At 51.2% G+C, this 19,304-nt stretch overlaps 1 protein-coding gene across 5 annotated transcripts in view; it reads left to right on the top strand.

Moving 5' to 3' along the window:
* The window catches only part of CRACR2A (calcium release activated channel regulator 2A), a 134,901-nt gene that overhangs the window by 52,055 nt on the left and 63,542 nt on the right, over positions 1 to 19,304 (top strand). For all 5 annotated transcript variants that reach the window (XR_009356591.1, XM_059184535.1, XM_059184534.1 and 2 more), the window contains 4 exons: positions 610 to 818; positions 9,263 to 9,374; positions 10,519 to 10,702; positions 14,081 to 14,227. Coding sequence is in view for 4 of the 5 variants with exons in the window: in XM_059184535.1 (XP_059040518.1) it covers positions 645 to 818; positions 9,263 to 9,374; positions 10,519 to 10,702; positions 14,081 to 14,227 (617 nt within the window). In the remaining variant the exon portion in view is untranslated. The remainder of the gene's footprint in view (positions 1 to 609; positions 819 to 9,262; positions 9,375 to 10,518; positions 10,703 to 14,080; positions 14,228 to 19,304) is intronic.

Raw genomic sequence — 19,304 nt, 5'->3', positions numbered from 1 at the left:
CTGCAGCATGAGCTAGGGGCTCACCACGAGCTTGTTGATTGTGAATGACCTAGAAGATGCTGCATCTGAGTGAGGAGGGTTGTCCACCCTTGGGAGTGCTGAAGGGTCAGGACAATATAGGATTAAGAGCAAATCCACGTTCAATGAGCTTGGATCTAAATCTCCTTTTTTGCATTACCTTGCTCTTTGGCCCTGGTCAAGTCACTCCAATGTCTGAGCATCAATAACGGGATGATGATGATATCTATTTCAGAAGGATGTGAGAAGTAAGTGAGAAAATGTGTATAGAAGACCAGGCAGGCCTGGTGCCTGCCTCCGACTGAACACTCAATAAATGGTGCTCGTCTAGCAGGGTCTGTTTTGTGCTGTCAGTTTAAATGGGGAGAAATTGTTTTCAGGCTTCCTCTACCCAGCCACCTCCTTTCAATCTGGAAATGTCTGTTTTCTTTTCCCCCCTCTTCTTTCTCTGATGGGCTGGCTGATCTCTGTGTGATCACAGCACATTCCCCTTTGTCCTGAGCTGCTAATGAGGAGGTGGCTGCTAAGAGAGGCAGGTACCCTCACTCCATCCACACCACATCCACTGTCTCTCTCATCTTCTGTGTTCAGGTTCTGCAAGAACTTGAAGAAACTGACAAACCCGGATGGCTACCCCTGACAGGAGAATCGTCTCTAAACCCCAGAGACCTGGCCAGGGTGCAAAGGAGAGTGGGGCCTGCCTGGGTCCTGTCGAGGTGGCACTGCGGAGCAAGGCATGGGAATTCTTTCAGACCTGTGACACAGAAGGCAAGGGCTTCATCGCCAGGAGGGACATGCAGGTAAGAGCCCTGCCCACCTGGAATGCCAAATGGCATGGGTCTTGGGTTAAGGGGCAGAAAAAGAGGCTGTCTACTCTTCCCTGGAAGGAGGCATTAGACCAAACTCTGCTGGGAGCCAGATCTCCTGGGTTCACTCCCTTTCTGGCCTTTGCTTGCCATCAGACCCCGAGATTGTTTTCCCTCTCTGTCTCAGTAACTCCCAGGACTGTGGGAAATGGCGACAGCATCATAAGGGACTTGAGTAAGACAATGGAGGAGAACCTTTGGAGACAAAGTGGAAAGGCACCAGCCTGTGGCTTCACTACAGAGCCCCGAGCTATGCCAGGGTGCTGTGTGTGCGTTCGGAGCAGACCCAGTGACAGATGCAACGGCCGGAGAGGAAGGCCCTTCTGGAGCTCCTCTTATCTGACCCTCGCCCTGACGCCCACCGCACTCAGCCCCTTGTCAGTAGGTCCCAAGAGAGATACTGCCGAACCCCAGTGCACACCATTGCCTGGCACTGCGCTCAGCAAACTCTCTGTAACAGGCTAGAGAGTAAGGATTCGAGATCCTGTGGGCTGTTAGCACCGCCATGACCGCTCAACACCATGTTGCTCCTCGAGCTGCCACAAGCAGCATGTAAACAGATGAGCACAGCTCTGTTCCAATAAAACTTTATTAATGGACCCTTAAAATTTGAATTTCACATGATTTTCATGTGTCACCAAATATTCTGCTTCTTTTTTCAACCATTTAACATGATATTGTACGCCTGAAACTAAGACAACGTGGTATGTTAATTATACTTGAATTAAAAAATGTAATAAAAATATAAAATCCATTCTTAGTTCCATGGCCATAAAAAAAAAAAAAAAAAAAAACAGGTGGTGGGTCCAATGTATAGCTCGGGGGCCTAGTTTTGCCAACCTCTCATCTAGTGCCTTTCTACCATTCGTGTCAAAAGCTTACTCTGGGGTCTTACTTAAGTCCTTCATGCTGCAGTCATGATTTCAACTGACATGAGTAAATAAAATGCATCCTCAACCAGAACAGGCTGCGAGCAGCCCTTCCCCAGCCTTCCCATCATTTGCTTGGTCAAGAGCATTTCGGGGAGTGGGGAAGGGATACATAGCCGAGCTGTTGGAAGGGAAGTCTTGCAGTGGTCAAGCTTCCTTTTTTAAAATTTAGCTTTTCAGAATATGCTGAGTATGGGCAGGGGACTGTAGACCCTAGTGGGCTCCAGCCCCGTGTGGGCTCACACTTGGGAGCTGTGAAGAGCTGAGCTGGTGACCTGGCAGAAAGGCAGCTGGTCTTTCTCACCTGGGCCCCACAGGATGGTGTTTTCAGGCTTCGGGTGCTCCCAGAACTCTTCCACCATAGAATAGCTGCACAAATTGAGGGAAAAGACCTGGAGGATGGGGCCCGCTTAGCCTGCAAGTGAGCTCAGAACACCCTTGTTTTCAGTAGTTGACCCCCCAGTGTATTTCTGTCACTGGAACTCATTCCCCAAATCGCACTCCCCATGGAAAGTCAGACTCAATGTGCTTTGAGGAAATCTTGATCTGACATACCCTGTCTGTGAACTTTGTAATCGCCTTCATAGGTCTGCGGTTGTGGTGGCTGGTGGTGGCAGTTTTAATGGCATGCTTAACTTTTGATGATCCCTTCTAAAAAGAAAAGGGAATTCGCATTTGCCAAGGGTCAGCTCTGGGCCACATGCCTGGTGCAGCTCAGCACTTTGCTCTGGATATATCCCAGTTAAGCCCACTGAAGTCCACTTTTTAATGAAGGGAGGAAGAGGTGTGGTAAATTTAAGGTATAAAGTGTAAATTGTAAGACATCCTTTGTATTTGACCTGGAAGGTCAAGCTGAAAGGATTGACCAGGATCCTGGAAGGATCAAGCTGAAATAAACGTGGAGTTTCAGAGATACGGACTCAGCTGCATTCCTCCTCGGTCCTTGCTCCCGACCCAGGCAGGAGAAGGGAAGAGACCTCCTACCTGGCATCCGTGGCATTTTTTCCTACCATCTCTTTTTTTCCCCGAAGCTTCTATGTACTGTGGACAGTGAAGCATTTGTAATGTTTAGTTCTGTTGGCTGAGAAAGTGCCATCAAGAGCAGTTCTGCTGCTGTTCTGGTGGGGAAAGAGGGGCTGGAAAGAAATACGGGGAGAATCATAACCCACTCCTAGCCATCCTGGGCTCTCTGTGGTAACTCTGTGTGCCCCCTGGTCCACCTGGGCATAACCTCCAGGCATCTGTCTGTTGCCCATCACTCCTGCACAAAGCTGCTTTGCCAGGAGGTCACCCCACTTTGGTTGATGACCAGCTCCTCAGACCTGGCTGCCACCACCTTGCTCACCCTCAGCTCCGAGCCCAGCCTCACGGGAACTGGGAGAAGAGCTCAGAAGACACACCCCCACACACAGACACACACACACACACACACATCCAGCCACCAGGAAAAGCCCTCTGAAGCAAGGAATGGCTCTCAAGGAAGGAGAAGCCACGAGCTACCTGGCAGGGCCAACCTAAGGGCTAGACGAAGTGGGTGGAGAAGCAGAGTTGGAACAAGCCCATTCTACAAGACTGCCACAGTGTCTGAGCCCCGACAGTATGGAGTCAGCCCACTCGGGTAGAGCAGGGACCACAGAAGGATAGGAGCAGAGTCCAGGAGAAGCTTTTTCCTTTGAGGACCCTGGTGCAACTTGGAGGGACCCGAGGCAGGCTGCACGGAGGGCAGGGGTGCTAGCCTTAGGCTCAGGCCCCAGGTGCAGACATTCTACCATAGGGTCGGTGGATGGCAGAACCAGCCTGTGTGAACAGACTGGAGGCAGCGGTTTGAGAAATCTCCCTCCATCCTCTAGGAAGAACCTCTCTGGGTTTCATGGGGATTACTCCAGGGCAGAATTGGGGTGAAGGCTGCTTTGTGGAGTGAAGTCTACTACAGTCCTAGACAAGCAGAGTCATGAGGCTGAGGGCCCCAAGCAGAAGTCAGTCCAGCCTCCAAGGGACAGAGAGACATGAGAAGCCAGGTTGGAGGGCATGAAAGAACTCTTTCAGCCCAGAGAGGGAGACGGGGTCAGCATGGGCAGGAGATCTCTCTGAAGAAACCTAGAGCCTCAAAATCTCTGTTTCCTTGATTTTTCCAAGTGAAATGATGACTTACCAAGGCCAGGTACCTGCCTCCCAACACTGCCTAGAGTTCCTAGACTAGCCAAACTGTTAAAAATCATCTAGGAGTTGGCAAACCAACCAAACAGGTCCTATTTGTGCAAATAAAGTTTTATTGGAATGCAGCTCTGCTCCTTCATTTGCAAAGCATCCCCGGCAACTTTGTGCTACAATGGCAGAGCTGAAGAGCTGTGACAAGGACCCAGGCCCAGACCCAGCCTAAAATATGTACTATCTAGTTCTTTACAGAAAAAGTTACATGGTTCCTGGTTTAGGTTAACAAAAAGACTTTCTAGGATTTTTAGAGCAAATTGAACCAAGTTTTAACCCTGAATCTGCAAATTCACATAGTAGTGGTATGTGAATTTGTGTGAGTCTCTTAAGCCCCCGGGGCCATAGTTCCTCATTTGTGAATTATTTATAGTGCCTCCCAGCATCAGAAAAGAATTAAATGAGTGTGTGCATGAGAGCACTTGGCCCTGAGACTGGGACCTGGAAACCCCTCCGTATATGTGCACGCATGTGTGTTGGGAGAGCGAGGTGGGGACTCGCGCCCCATGTCTCATCGCAGTCCTTGATGTCCTCCGCACTGTGATTTTTTTAAATTGTGGCAAAGTACACACCACATGAAATTTACCATCTTAACCCTTTATAGTGTGCAGCTCGATGACATTAAACACATTCAAGTTATGCACCCTTCACCACCGTCATCTCTAGAACTCTCAGCATCTTCCAAGATGGAAGCTCGGTGCCCATTAAACACTAACTCCCATTGCCTCCTGCCCGCAGCTCCTGGCAACCACCGTTCTACTTTCTGCCTCTATGAATTTTACTACTCTAAGTTCCTCGTATAAGTGGGGTCACACAGTATCTGACCTTTTGCAACTGGCTTATTTCACTTGGCGTGATGTCTTCCAAGCTTATCCATGTTGTAGCAAGGCTCAGAATTTCCTTCCATTGTAAGGTTGGCTAATAGTTCATTGTACCTGTCTGAATACTGCATGTTGCTCGTCCTTTCCTCCCTCAGTGGACACTTGGGTTGCTTCATGCCCTTGCATGAAAATAGCGCTGCTATGAACAAGGGTGTGAAGTACTCGGAGTCCCTGATTTCAGTGCTTTAGGGATGTAGCCAGAAGTGCAATTGCTGGGTCACAGGGTATTTCTATTTCTAATTTTTTGAAGAACCACAATACTATTTTCTAGAACAGCCAAACCATCATACGTTGATTTTAAGTGCAAATTGTCTTATGCTTCCTTGGAGATAAGGAAAAGGTGCTCATGCTCAAGAAGGAGCCGTCCAACTCGTCCCCAGCTGGTACTGTGTTTGTTTGTGTCTGGTCCACATCACTGGGGCCATTTTGCTTCTTAGAGAACATTTGGTGATGTTTGGAGATATTTTCAACTGAAACCACCAAGGAGGAAGGTGTTACTGGCCTCTGCTGCATATCCTATAATACCCAGAACAACCACCCTCCATCCCACAACAAAGAAGGAAGCATTCCAAGATCTCAATAGGGCGGAGGTTAAGAAACCCTAGGCTACACCGAACAGCCTGAATGAAACACGTGAAAGCACAAAGCTTTAAAGGTAGATTTCATCTCTTGTACCTCGAATTTGCATCCTGAAGATGTTTGGTATGAGAAGAGAATGGTTGGTGCTGAGATGGAGATCCGAACAGGATGTCATAGAAACCTCCAAAGGAGGGAGACTTTAATTCTGGCTGTGAAGTTGGATTTCTTCTGGTTCTCTCTCTCTTTCTCTCTTTCTTTCTCCCTCTCTCTTTTAAAGATTTTATTTATTTGAGAGAGAAAGAGGATGCACAAGCAAGGGGGAGGGACAGATGGAGGAGCAGATTCCCCGTCGAGCAGGGAGCAGGGAGCCCAACTCGGGACTTGATCCCAGGACACTGAGATCACAACCTGAGCAGGTTCCTTGCACACTGTCTTGTCCAATTCCCCTTTAGGCAGACACCTAACCCACTGAGCTACCCGGATGCCCATGGTTTTCTCTTTAAGGAGTTTCCCAAAGACGTGTTGGAGGCTGTGCATCCATTCATTTTCAGCCGCAAAATGCGTGCTACTGGCCTTGTGGCCAGGAGGGTTAGGGGCTCTGGCTGATGAACAGCAGAAGACAACATTTCTCTGTGGTTCTGGGAGTCCCAGCCATTGGCACTGTTGCAGGATTGCTTCCTGTTCCAGGTCCTAGAAAATGTCCCATCTACAAGACCTTGCCAAGAATCAGCAAGTGTGCTCCTGGTCACAATCAGAAGCATGAGAGTCCAAACCAGTGCTCCCTAGATAAGAGTTCGGGGTCTCCTGCCATCACTCTTAGCACTCAGTTGTTTACTCGTTCATTCAACAAGTATCTGAATACTCCACATGGGTCAGCACTGAGCTCCCTGGGAACAGGATGGTGAGTGAAAATGAACGGGGTCCCTGCCTCAGAGCTTCCAGTCCACTGAAGGAGCAGACATTCATCAACTAGTCGCATCTTTCAGGATACAAAATACAAGCTGACCCGAGACTGATGAAAGAAGGAACATGTGTTTGGGGGACTCACACAGCCTGGCCTGCTCCGGGGGCTGCAGAGCCTAAGTGGGGCAGGAATTCAGAGCCAGCTTGACGGCAATGGAGGGAGGCAGGTCTGCAAGGAGCAGTGGGGTTCTGCAGAGCTCCGTGGGCATGGGACGTGTTGGCATAAAGAGGGCAAGCTGACTTCCTCCCCATGGCTCCTCCTTCTCCTGCCCGCCTTTCCAGATGGGAATGGAAGTGAAACAGGATATACAAAGGAAACAGGATCTCTGGAAGCCTGGGGCATGGTGCTGCTGTCAAGAGAGAATTTTGGTGGTAGCTGGGTAGGCAGGGGATGGTTAATGCCCAGTAAAGAATTCCAGAGAGAACATGGTAGAGGACCATTTGACTCTAGCTGAGGCCCTGAATGCGAAATCAACTCTTTAATCCCAGTGCTGGTCTCCACTGTGACTGTAGGCAAATCTGGAGCCTTGCAGGCTAGCCGATCGGTGGAATGAATCATCTTGTCCCCCCTCACTCTGCTTACCTCAGTTGAAAATGTAGACACCAGGTGCCCAAGAGACAAGACCAGAATGAGCTGGTTTTACATGGCTTGCAGGTCCTGAGAACAGAGATAAATAAGAGATGATTATGGTGATTAAGAATCACAGGAAGGGTAAGAACTACAGGGAGGATCTAATATCGTTTCCCCAGCTTCACTGACAGCAGAAAGAGGAAACCAGCCTGAGTTGTAGACCAGAGAGCCTGGGATTTGGTGATGGAGGGATTTGTGCTAGACTTAGGAATGGAGCCTAAAGGTGGGGTATGACAGCTAAAGAGAGGAAGGGTCCCCACATGTGGGGTGGTTTTGGTGAAAGGCAAAAGGAGGGTCCCACCAACCTCGGCAGCCCCCTTGCAGCCATTTCTAGCTTTAGCACACCATGGATCAGATTGGGCGACCGCAGGCTGATGGCGGGGAGGGAGGGAGGAATGAACCAGAGTCCAGAGTCGCTCGGGCTTTGACTCTCCCTCCCATGTGAAGCCTTTGGTTTCCAATGGAGCTAATAAGCCTCCTCCTTGTAAAATTGACTCACTCCTCACCCCACATTCTCTTATTGTGGCTTTTGAGACAGTTGGTTTATGGATTGTTGATAAGCCTGCGATTCTGCTGTATGCTAAGCAGAGGCACTTCTAGAATCTTTGCACGCACTCTCACTCCCTTCCTTTCTAAAAAAACTCATTCATATTTAATTCAGTTCCCCTAAATGGCTTCCGCATCATCCTTTCTTCCCACTTTGTAATGCATCGCAGTCTCCCTTAATGTACGACCTGCCAAATTAGACCTTATGGCTTATGGGCTAGAAGATTGCCATAGGATCAAGCCAAGTGTTCTTGCAAGTTATGTTATGGGCTTTCACACCTGCCAGCTCGTTTTCATTGTTCCGATGGGTATTTATCTTCCTTCCTACAGCCCCGTGTTCCTTGTCTTCAGCTGTCAGTCACTTGCATGAGGGCAATTTTGTGTAGCTGTCCCTTAGGTAACAGGGAGGAAGGGGGAGGGTCAGCTGGGCCATAATGAACTCCCTTGGGGAGTCCTCGTTTGGAGACTTAGGTTATTAGGGTCTAAGAGAACACTCGCTTCAACGATGCAAATAAGCCTTGGCCTGGGGCCACAGCACATCAGGCAGAAGGCCAGAGGGAAGCATCAGGAACTCAACCACTGGCTCCTCGTCCCAGCAGCTGGTCCCTGCCCTCCCATCAGGCCAGGATTCAGCTTCGGTGTTGATTTATAACTTCCTTGCACACTGTCTTGTCCAATTCCCCTTTAGAACACACATGGTCTTGTGGGGGTTGATCCCTTAAGCCAGGGGCAGTTAACATCCTTCTGGGAATTAGTTGAGAACCAGTAGGAAGCAGAAGGGAGCACAGCCTGGAGTGACAGGTGTGGTTCACTTACATGGAAGAAGGGGGCTTACCCAGCATCCCCTCGGAGCTAAAGGATCGAAATGTGTGTCCACAGAAACTGACAGACTTGATGCTGGGGCCCGGGGATTGTGAGTGCCTCCATCAGGGAAGGCTTCTGAGAGTGTGAAGCCTACCCACATCCGAGCAGGGGAGCTGGCATGGCGGGGCGGCAGGGGGTGCGTGGGGAGAGTAGGGAAGACTGACAGTGAAGCCTCACTCCTCTGTCATTCCCTTGCTGAGAGGCCTTAGTGGGTCAGTGGATCTCTCTGTCTCTCTCAGCTTCTCTGCCTCTTTACCACCTTTTATTGCACATGCACTGGGCCTGTTCTTTCGTTTACTCCCTTGTTTCACCTGACACCATGTCACGCAGCTATTATCCTACCACAGGAGTCAGTTCTGAACCTTTTCCATCCTTTATGGTTGTGAGGAGGGCCAGCTTCAGAGTCAGACCTGGATTTGACTCCTGGCATTGTTACTTATAGGCTGGGGGACCTTCGGGCACGGAACTTGAACCTCACTCTTCATCTATAAGGTGAGATAATAATGACCACCTAAAGGATTGTCATGAGAATTAAATACAAATACACCTGTTTATAAACTTATTGATAAACACGTATTTATAAATCTAGCAAACTGCCTTGCACACCAGTAGGCACCCAATAAATAGTCAAAGCATTCAAGGGAGAGAGAAGGGCGGTAACGGGGTCTTTGTAGGACAGGGCCAACTCTAGACCCTTCCGGTAGCAAGCTCTGCAGTTCCAGGGCAGCCCTCCCTGATGATCTGAATGTTGACCACCGCAGTCTGGATTGTTTGCAGAGGCTCCATGAAGAGTTACCACTCAGCCTGGAGGAACTGGAGGACGTATTTGACGCCCTGGATGCTGATGGCAATGGCTTTCTGACGCCAGAGGAGTTCACCACTGGATTTAGTAAGTTCCAGTGGGTGCTGGGGCCCCAGGGTATTCATCTACCTAAAGCTGTGAGAGGTTCCCGCATCCACTGCCAGATCTGTGGTCTGTATAGCCCAGGCTTCCTTGCCCTCCGGAAGTTTCCAGGCTCTGGATTATTTGGGCCTCCTTTCTGTGTCCATGTGGGCTGTTTGTACCACTGTTCTCTCCGTGCCCACTACACGGTCACGGCCCGATCCCCTACCACCTGAGAAGGGCAAGTTTGGCATAAAAGGGGGAACCAAAATGAGATTTCCAGCCTCTACATCTCCTTTTCTTTCGATGACACCAGTGCACAACACAGTGGGATGGCTGCCTGGTTCATTTCAACCTGGGTCTGGCTGAGTTTTCCAGGTTGAGGGGAGCCCACCACCAGAGGAATTTCTAGAGGGTTTGAATAGAGCAGTCATTCTTAAGGTACCCAGGAGGAAGGAGAACAGAGATTCACGAAAAAGATCGATGATCCAGATACACCATCTGATGAGATATTGATCAGATATTGATCAGATATTGATCAGAGCAGGGACCAGTATGGGTCAATAAACAAGTTTCACCACACATCTGCCTTACACGAAGTACCATAGAGTTTGTCCAGAAGAACCCGAGGCTCCTCCTGAGCTCTAGGGGCTTGCAGTCACCTCAAGAGCATAAGACAGACTGCCGTGTGTTACAGGCAGTGTGAGTATGGAGAAGGCGCATCCAGAGTTGCAGAGTCACTTGTAAACGTGGACCACCGTGGTCCTGGTGGTGGGAATGGCTCGACGATGTCATGGAGCAGTCAGGCTGCTGCTGGAGGTCGATGGAGGGGAGGCTCTGGTTGTGTAGAGAGGAAATCAAGGAAGACATGAGCTCTAAGCCAGACTTCAAAGGTTTGAGGACCACAAAGGTGCCGTAACACTGACATCCATTCCCGGGCTCTAGCATGTCTCAGAATCCCATGGAAGTGACAAAGTCCCCAAACCCTAGAGACGGTGTCCAAAATGAATGCTGTAGTGGTCGGGGGAGCTCCCCTTTTCTTCTCTCAAATGAGCCTCCGGTGATTTCCGGCAACTAAGAAGGATAAGGTCTTCCTGGGTGAGTATTTAGGGATTGCCCGATTCAGATCCTTGTGCCGTGTATCCCCCAGGTCACTTCTTCTTCAGCCAGAATAAGCCGGGTCAGGAAGAGGCAGGTGAACAGGTGGCCCGGCTCCAGGAAGAGAAGGTGTATCAGTCCAGAGGGGAAGAGCACGTGGGCGACACGGATGAAGATGAGGAGACCCAGTTCCAAATGCTGATGGACAGACTTGGAGCCCAGAAGGATTTTGAAGAGTAAGTGGCAACAGTGATTGAGAGGGGTGGGGCCCCACCCAGGAGCCACCTTCATCTGCCCATGCAACATCCACATTTGTTCAGAGCTCAGCCAGGCCCCAGATTCTGGGCAGCCAGCTAGAAGACTTGCCCCTACAGCCTGCCCTTGGCCAGCACTTGTCTCTGCTTTTTGCATTTTCTCTCAGGAAACGGTGCTCAGCCCCTACCTTCCCACTCTCCTCACTCCTACCATATGGCATCAGCACAGTCCTTGGCTCCCTGAGGAACGCTGTGCAGCAGAGGGCCGTGCCAGACCTGGAGGGGCTCTCTGTGCATTTTGCTGGGGTTCCCCCATTCCTGCCAGCTCACTAGCATTTCTTCCTCGCCCCGGAGCCAGCCCTGGGTCTCACGGGCTGCAGGACAACCTAGCCCGCCCTGCAGTGGCATGCTCCTGGCCGAGGCTTCTCACGTGGCGGCATCTGCCCACCGTGCCCCGGAGCCAGAGCAAACCCGTCAGGAAGCCGAGGTGGGAAATTAACCAGTTTTTACCAGCTCACCGCTTGGATAATCAGCAACTCAGCTGAAAATTTCAGATGGCTGGAGCATCAAATAAAACATAATACCCCCATTTCTTTTCCAAAATGCATCTGACATTTAAAATGAAATGAAATAAAAATAGGATGAAATAAAATAAAAAGTGAGGTTGCAGCTGATGGAAACCAGTGGCCTAAAAACACAGAACACTCTTCTCCCTTTTCCTGTTGCCTTTCACCTTTCCATTTCTGGGCCTCTTGTCTTGGCTTGGATGTGTGTTGCCGGAGCGGGAATGGCCTAACGATTGGAACTCTGATGTGTCCCGAGCTTGGGAGAAGAAGGAACTGTGGTTGAGGATGATAAAGAAGTGGCAGGAAAGGAGGGACCTGCACACAACACGCAGGCCAGAGCAAGAATCTGTCGCTCTGTGGATTTTTGAACCAACAATTCGGTAGACTGCGTCAGAGTTGGGAAAGGACAGGCGGAGGCCTGGGAGAGAGCCCAGGGAGAGGCCCTGGATGGGCAGTGTACTTGCCCCTAGGGCGGAGGGGGTGCGATTCCAGGACCCCAGGATCATGACTTGAGCAGAAGGCGGACACTTAACCATCTGAGCCCATGGACGGGTGCAGGTGGGTGGGAAGCATGGTAGTCAGACACCCCACTCAGCTTCTCTGAGGACAAGATGTCAGAGCCCAGGGACCACTCAACGACCCTGGGAAGCCTCCTCCTAGAGGAGCAGGAGGAGAGGGCAGTGTGGACAAGCCATGGCACTGTCATGAGAGAGGGGCACCTCTCCACCCACCTGTCTGTTTGGGGCCAGCCCCCTTCCTGGAAGGGCTCTCAAAACAGAGTTCACCCGATGTTCCTCAGAGGGCCTGTCAGAGGCCAGTGAGGAACTGAGCCAGCATGAGGCATCCTGGAAAAGAAGGCTCTAGGGAAGGCTTCAAGGGTGGTCACAGAAATTGATATGCAGAAAATGGCGGCCAGCACTCTCCATCCCCACGGAAGCCAAATGGAAGGCAGGGGGCGGGTGTTGCAAGAGGGGGATGGCAAGACCACCAGGCCCCAGAGAACATAAAGGAAGCTGTGAAGACTTCGGAGGTCTTCAAAGATTCACTCCCCAGAATGGCTTGTGTGTTGTTCTGGAAGCAGGCAGATGGGTCACCTGACCTCCTAGAATCCTGTCTAGCCCTGCCCCCTACACCCTTTCACAAGGAGCAGAAGCTGTAGACCAGGTGTCTGGACTCCCGGTGGTCCGACTGGTAGAGTGATTGGGCAACTTATGGAACTTGACTTATTTTTCATCAAGGATTGACAGATTCGTCCCTTCTCCAGAAATCTGGGGGCGGGGGTAGGGGAGGTAGTGTGGCCATGACGAGGTGGTTCAGAGAGCTTTGGAAGAGGGTCAGGTGGGTCTGCAAATCTCACTGGAGGCTCTAGCCAACTGTCTGTCCCGGCAGGAGCTTGACAGATGTGAACAGACAGACCGAGGTGGACCTTGATTTTATAACTCATGTACATCATAAGGGCATCAGTCTGACGCAGCCATGGGAGACCATCGTCATATGTCTTTGGGATCCTTGTATCATACCATCTCTACCGTATCTACAGGACAGCAAAGTTCTGGGAATGGAAAAGCTCCTCCCTCCCTATCCCTTGTTTCCTGGATCACCTCTTGTCCTCTCAGCGCTGGGTTCCAACAAATAAGAAGTACTCATTGGGTGATGGGTGGACGAGTGTTCCAGACGAGCCGGAGGATAGCAAGGGAAGGTAGGAGGGAGGGGCAATGGATCAAGTATCCAAGTATCCATGGGGCAAGTATCACTTCTGAGGGAAGTTGCTCAAATATAGGACTTGTCACACAGGAACAGAAAGGACTTTATTCTTTATCCTGAGGGTTCCTGGTGGTAGCTACCCTCAGATCATAGTGGTTTCAGAATTTAATGGGCTGCACACCAGATTGTTCTCAGGTTCTGCGTGATGGTTGGCCGTAGATTTTCGAGTTTCCCCAGAGATGGAGCGCCTGGTCCCCGGTGTGTGCCGCCGCCTCCTTCTTCCTGTCCCCGATCAGTGGGGCCCCGTCTGTCTCTGTTGCTCTGCGATACGCATCTGCCCAGTTAGCTGGTGCTGGGGCTGGGGCTGGGGAGGGGAGGCTCTGGGCATGTCACTCTGTGTCTTTGTCTCTCTGCCTGTCTGCGTCCCTGCCAACTTTCTATTTGTCGTTCCGTGTGTGCACACATGCGCCTTGCAGATTTGCGCCTTCCCTTCCTTCTGCCTGTCAGTCATTCCCGGTGCCACCGGGCCCCAGTGGGGTGCTGCATATTCTCTCCCGTTCCCCATGGTGACAATTGCTTTCTGCCATCCATCAGATGGCATGTCTTTACCTCTCAGCTGTGAGCACTGTCCTTCCTGGGGCGACAAGCTCTCTCCTTCAGCTGCACGGCATTTGTCCTCACACACACCAGGCTCCTGTCCTCCTCTCCTCTTCCTGACATTCTTTGATGCTCCCAGCACGCGGCTGCGCACGCTCAGCGCCACCTGCCCATCGGGAAAAACCAGAGAGTGGAAGCAGTGGAGCGCTGGGTGAAGGGGGCCTACGCAGGAGCCAGGCAGCCCGAGTTTGACTCTTGACTCCGTCCTTTGTCAGCCGAGAGATCGGAGCCAGCTCCCTTCCCCCTCTTCAGAGGGTTAGCAGAGCCTCAGCCCCACAGGTTATCCTGAGGGTCAAATAAGCAAATAGGCGTAGAGTACCTAGCATACAGCCAGCACTCAATAAATGCTAGCCATTCGTTCTGGCTGTCAGTTTCACATCCAGGAACCAGGGTCTTGCTGCACTCGGATATGAATGCCCCCTTTTTCTTGTAGCGAAAGTGACATCAAGCAGCTCTGGTTACGGCTGAAGAAGGATGAACCTCACTTACTGTCCAGCTTCGAGGATTTCCTGACCAGGACCTTCTCGCAGCTCCAAGAAGCTCACGAGGAGAAGAACGAACTGGAGTGCGCCCTGAAAAAGTAGGTCCCGTCCAGCCATTGGCTGTACACGTGTGGGAGAAGCAGAAGCGTGAAGTGTGCTTTCTCACTCTGCAAGGCCTCCCTGCCGCGTTCTGCCAGTGTGGGCACGGGATCTGTGGCTGTCATGGAATGTGGGTTTTTAAGTCCTTGCTCACATCGATCAGGTCCTCACCATAGGCTAGGCACTACTTAAACATATACACCGGCTCATTTCGACTATTCACTGTTATGTGAATTTTATAGACAAAGACGTCGTGGTTCTGAGGGGTGAATGACATGCCCTGGACATACAGCTTGTAAGTGGCAGAGCCAGCCCTCCGAGCAAGATAGCCCAGCTATGAGACTGGTTGGAAAAGCTCTCTCCCTGCCATTAGACAGTGAGGCCCCGACACCCTGGGGTTGCCCCGAACTGGAGACCAGCCCTGGGCTGAGTCTCCTCTGAGTCCCCTCCTGACCACTCCCTGGACCCTTACAGCCTCACTCAGTCCTGCTGCCTCCTGGCCACCAAGGCCTCTGCAGTCGTTCGTGATTTCTAGTTCTCGAGGAGGCAGCCCCAGCAAGGTGAGCTTGGACCTGAAGCCTGGCATAGCCAGCCTTGAGCAGACGTGGGGCCCGCCACATGGATGTTCATCCCGCTGTGGGAACAGGTGCTGCGCGTGTCAGTAGTCCTCACATGCACTTGGCGATGGGAGCCCGCACTTGGTGAAACACGGTGGAACTAAGGATGTTCGTTATCCTGAAGGTGCGGCCAAAATGCAGGGCTGGGTCTGGACAGCCCTTGGAAGCTGTCCTCTGGGTAATTCTGGCATGTGCTCTCATCCCTGCACAGAGTCCTTGACTGTTCCAACACAGACCATGAGCCCTTCCTTGCAAAACTCCTGGTGGCCAGCACGCCTCCTGGCGGTAGGGCTTCAGCATCCAGGCAGCTAGACTTCGGCGTCCTCGCTGACACGGCCTTGGTGGAGAGCACACAGGCCCTGATTTAGAAGGAGGCCCCCACATGTCTTACCGCATAGATCCGCTATCCACATATTGCCCCGAGTTCCTTTGCTTCTCCTGCTTCCTCCAGATCAACTCTAAAAAGAGCTTGTTGGGGTCCACTGGGTATACACAGGTCTGGAAAAAAAGAAACTTCAGGAGCCTGAGTTATGAGGAAGTTGTGGCCAAGTAGTGCTGGGGAGAGCACAGTTTGGCTGGAGGAGAATCGTGAGCATTCCGGGTGAGGCTCCCAAAGCTCAGAGAAAGGAAGGGTGGAGGCTTTATCTCTGCACGGCTTTTAGCTGATGAAGCTGTGAGTCAGGACAGATTGGAGTTTACATCTTGGCTCTGCCGCTAACTAGCTGTGTGACTCAGGCTAAGCTCCTCAACCTCTCTGAGTCTCAGCTTCCTTATGCGTAACATAGGGATGAAAACAAAATCAATATTGGATGCATGTTAAAATAATGATCCTTATTATTTTAAGTAAATCTGTTTGTCAGTCTTAGACGATTCGCTGGCGCAAGTGGAGCGTTTGAGCCTTGGTACGAGCAGTGGTAAACTTCAAAGTTCCCTCTGTCTTTCCAGACAACGTGGTGTAGAGCCAGCCAGCTTGGCATCACCTGGAAATTTCTTAGGAATGCACAGTCTCAAGCGTCCCCCAACCCGTACTGAGTCTGCGTTGTGACAAGATGTCCAGGTGCTTCGTGTGTGATTTGAGAAGTGGGGAGCTGGGAATCAGTTTTGCACTTAAGTCACGTGTGGCTCTGCGACCAGCTAGCTCTGTGACCTTGCTCAAGTCTCTCAGCCTCTGTGAGCCTTGGTTTTCTCACCTGTATTCATTTCTGACCCTCCCTGCACCCCCACTTTCCTCTGACACCAGCATTGATCACCCCAAGGGGCTACACAGTCAGGTAGCACGTCTCAGAGAGGAGGATACTCTTTGGTTGAGGATGAGAGTGGTCACAGCCTAGATGGGCAGCAGTGACCCAACTCACAGCCTGGAATCTTTGCTGCAAGGTGCTTGTCTGCTGGCCTGCACTCCCACAGGGAGAAAGCCATGCCCTTGTCTTGTTGCAGAGCCGGTGAGCCCTCATATTCACCCTGAAGTGGCCTCTTTGAGTGATTTGCTCTAATTTAATGATTATTAAAAAGGTCTTGAGAGGAAAGTCAAGGTCACTCTTGCCTGCATGCTCAAAACAAGCTTGGACATAGGTTTCAGCCATCCATACCCATCCCCCACCGATATCCCTGCTATGTGCACCTGCGCTGGGTCAGCTGAGGGAGTCTCACTCCTGGATGGGCAGCTGTGATAGGACTGGGGATTCTTGGGGCTCCCTGGCCAGACCCACTTCAGGTTCTCTAGGTGCAAAACCAGAGACCCGCAGGCTGCAGTTGAACAGAGCACTAAAACAGAAGGCAGAAGAAACCTGAGCTCTGGTCCAAGCACGGCCACTGACTGCTGTGTGACTGCAACTAGCTTTTCCTCTCTGTGCATCAGTTTTCTTACTGGCAACATGAGAAAATGGGCTTGGTGTTGTTCAAACTTTTTCTGACTGTGATTCATTAGAAGAAATGCATTTTTTGTAAGTCCCAGACACGTCGATGTTAACATAACTGAAAATTTCCTGAAGTGGAGCTCACCCTTACTACATGTGACATACTCTGACATTCTCTATTAAAGTCTCTTTTATTCTCTTGTCTTCTATGAAAGAAACAAAAAGGCTGGTCATATCCGGCTTCTGGATTATGACTGGACCAGATGATCGGTAAGGGTCCTCGGAGCTCAACAGTCAAAGAAGAAACTGGAAACCCTGATGGCATCTAGAATATTTAAATGAGAGTCTTGACAGATAACCCAGGGTGAGGTTAAGTGACTCAGAAACATCTTCTAGGAGATGAGTTGGGGAGTTTGGGGCTGTGTGTTTCCAGGCATCAGAGAGGGAGGAGAAAGGAAGAGCCCTTGGAAATGGCCTGATTAAGGCTGGAGTTGGGGAGATCCTGACTACTGTCTGAACATCTCCCGGGCTCCTCCATGGGCTGGCTTTTCAGGGCAGGGTATGACATTTCAACTCCACCCAGAGAATGAGCCTCTGTCCCAGACAGGGCTCTTGTCATCGCTGCTGGGCGTCCAGCCTGGGCCCCCGGAGACCCGGGACGCTGTCACTCTTGCTCACCTGTAACAAGCCCTTGCTCTGTGCCTGGCTCTAAGTTGAGCACGTAGAACTCAGAGTCCCCATCTTCAGAGAGTTGATCACACTAATAAGGTTGAGCTCATACCCATAAAAATTATGCCACGAAGCTGAGCTGAGAATTTCTGTACCGTGGAGAGGCCAGATGGTGTTGCCATTGGGGTCCCAGAGGCTTTTCTTTCCTCCGCCTTTTGCAGACCACACATCTTGTTTCTGTCTCCAGTGGAGCCCAGAGAAGATGGGACTGAGAGCAGGGGGTGGGGGGCGGACCCTGCCCCCAGGGTTAGAGCTTTGTTGCCCTGAGTGAACCGGGTCTACTCCACCTTCCCTTCAAGGTCTCTCCAGGTTCTGTGGTGGAGGAGTGTGCAGCGGGCTTGAGTGCCTGGGGAAAGCTCCAGATAGCTCCTGTCCTGAGACCAGCTTTGGGGGCCCTCCACAGCTCATTGCCCTGGATTGTTAGGTTTGGTTTGGTTTTTACCTGCATACTGGGAAGAGGGGAAAGAAGCCAGTCTGGGAGTGCTCAGTCTCCCACCCCCTTGTTTTGGGGTGGCGGTTGGGTCAGAATCCTGGGTACAGTGTTCACTTTGGTTGCGTGTCCACCGGGAAGTAGCCACAGCCCCATCAGGCATGGTGGGGACAGAGTCAAATGCAGGAAAACCGGGCTTCAACCCGACATTCCTGCATGAATGTCGGGCTGAAGCCCGGTTCTCCTGCTGAACTTCAGAATCTGGAGGAGCCTCCACATCTCTCCCAGGGCGTGGAGGATAGACTGTAACAGAGCTGAGCTCGCTTGTGTTCACCACACAGGAGCTTGGAGAACTTTACATTTAGCAGGACGCTTACAGTTTAGGTTTAGGAAGAACTTCGGGCCATCAGAGTTACTGATTCCTGAGGCGCCTGGGTGGCTCAGTTGGTTAAGCTTCTGCCTTTGGCTCAGGTCATGATCCCGGAGTCTCAGGATCAAGTCCCGCATGGCTCCCTGCTCAGCAGGAAGCCTGTTTCTCCCTCTCCCTCTGCTCCTCCCCTGCTCACGCTCATGCATGTTTCTCTCCAACAAATAAAACTAATCTTAAAAAAAAAAAAAAAAAGAAAGAAAGAAAAACAATTACAGATTCCCTTGCCATGGAAAACATCTTTCCAATTATCTTTTCCTGGAAGACAAAAACAAAAAAACCAAGCTTCAGCTCGCCCAGGGATGTAGAGTGAGACTATCAAGCAGGCTCTATGCCCAGTGTGGAGCCCATCCCTGGGCTCTGTCTCACAACCCTGAGATCATGACCTGAGCCGAAATCAAGAGTCAGATCCTTAATCGACTGAGCCACCCAGATGCCATGGATTCTGACTTTTGACCAGAGTTGGTATCTGCTGGATACATGGCCCTCGATGGGTTCTTTACCAGGATCTAACCCTGAGACTGGGGGTAAGGATGAATTAGGTAGTATCTGGAGAGTGCTTTGGGATCTTGGAGGAAAAGTGCTTTCTAGATCAAAGACAGGCCATGGGCTGTGCTCAGTCATCTGCCACTCAGCTCGGCATCCCGGGAAGACCACCCAGGCTGCCTGCTTCGCGTCACCCAGGGACCACACTTGGCTTTGACAAGCTCAGCAACACTCCCCAGGGCCTTGTGGGAATCAGTTCCTCATCTGCACAGTCTTTCTTGTCCAGCTGAATCAGGCCTCTGGCACTTTCCTGCCTAGCCACTCTCCAGGCACTGGCTGTCTGGAGTGATGACCCTAGGCTCTGAGATGGTGTCCAGACCAGGGGGGAATGGGTCTTACAGCCTGACAGGCAGCCTGTCTATGATACTGGCTGCCCTGCTATAGCCTGAGAATTGGGATTCTGTAATATGAAGCTGCAGAGACATGAGAACCTTTGGGGGAGGAGGGTGACCTTGTCTCCAGATAGGGCAG

The sequence above is a fragment of the Mustela lutreola genome, chromosome 8 (genome assembly GCF_030435805.1).
Source record: "Mustela lutreola isolate mMusLut2 chromosome 8, mMusLut2.pri, whole genome shotgun sequence".
NCBI lineage: Eukaryota > Metazoa > Chordata > Mammalia > Carnivora > Mustelidae > Mustela > Mustela lutreola.
Note: the sequence above shows the minus strand (reverse complement) of the source record. Positions and strands in the feature narration are given on the sequence as shown.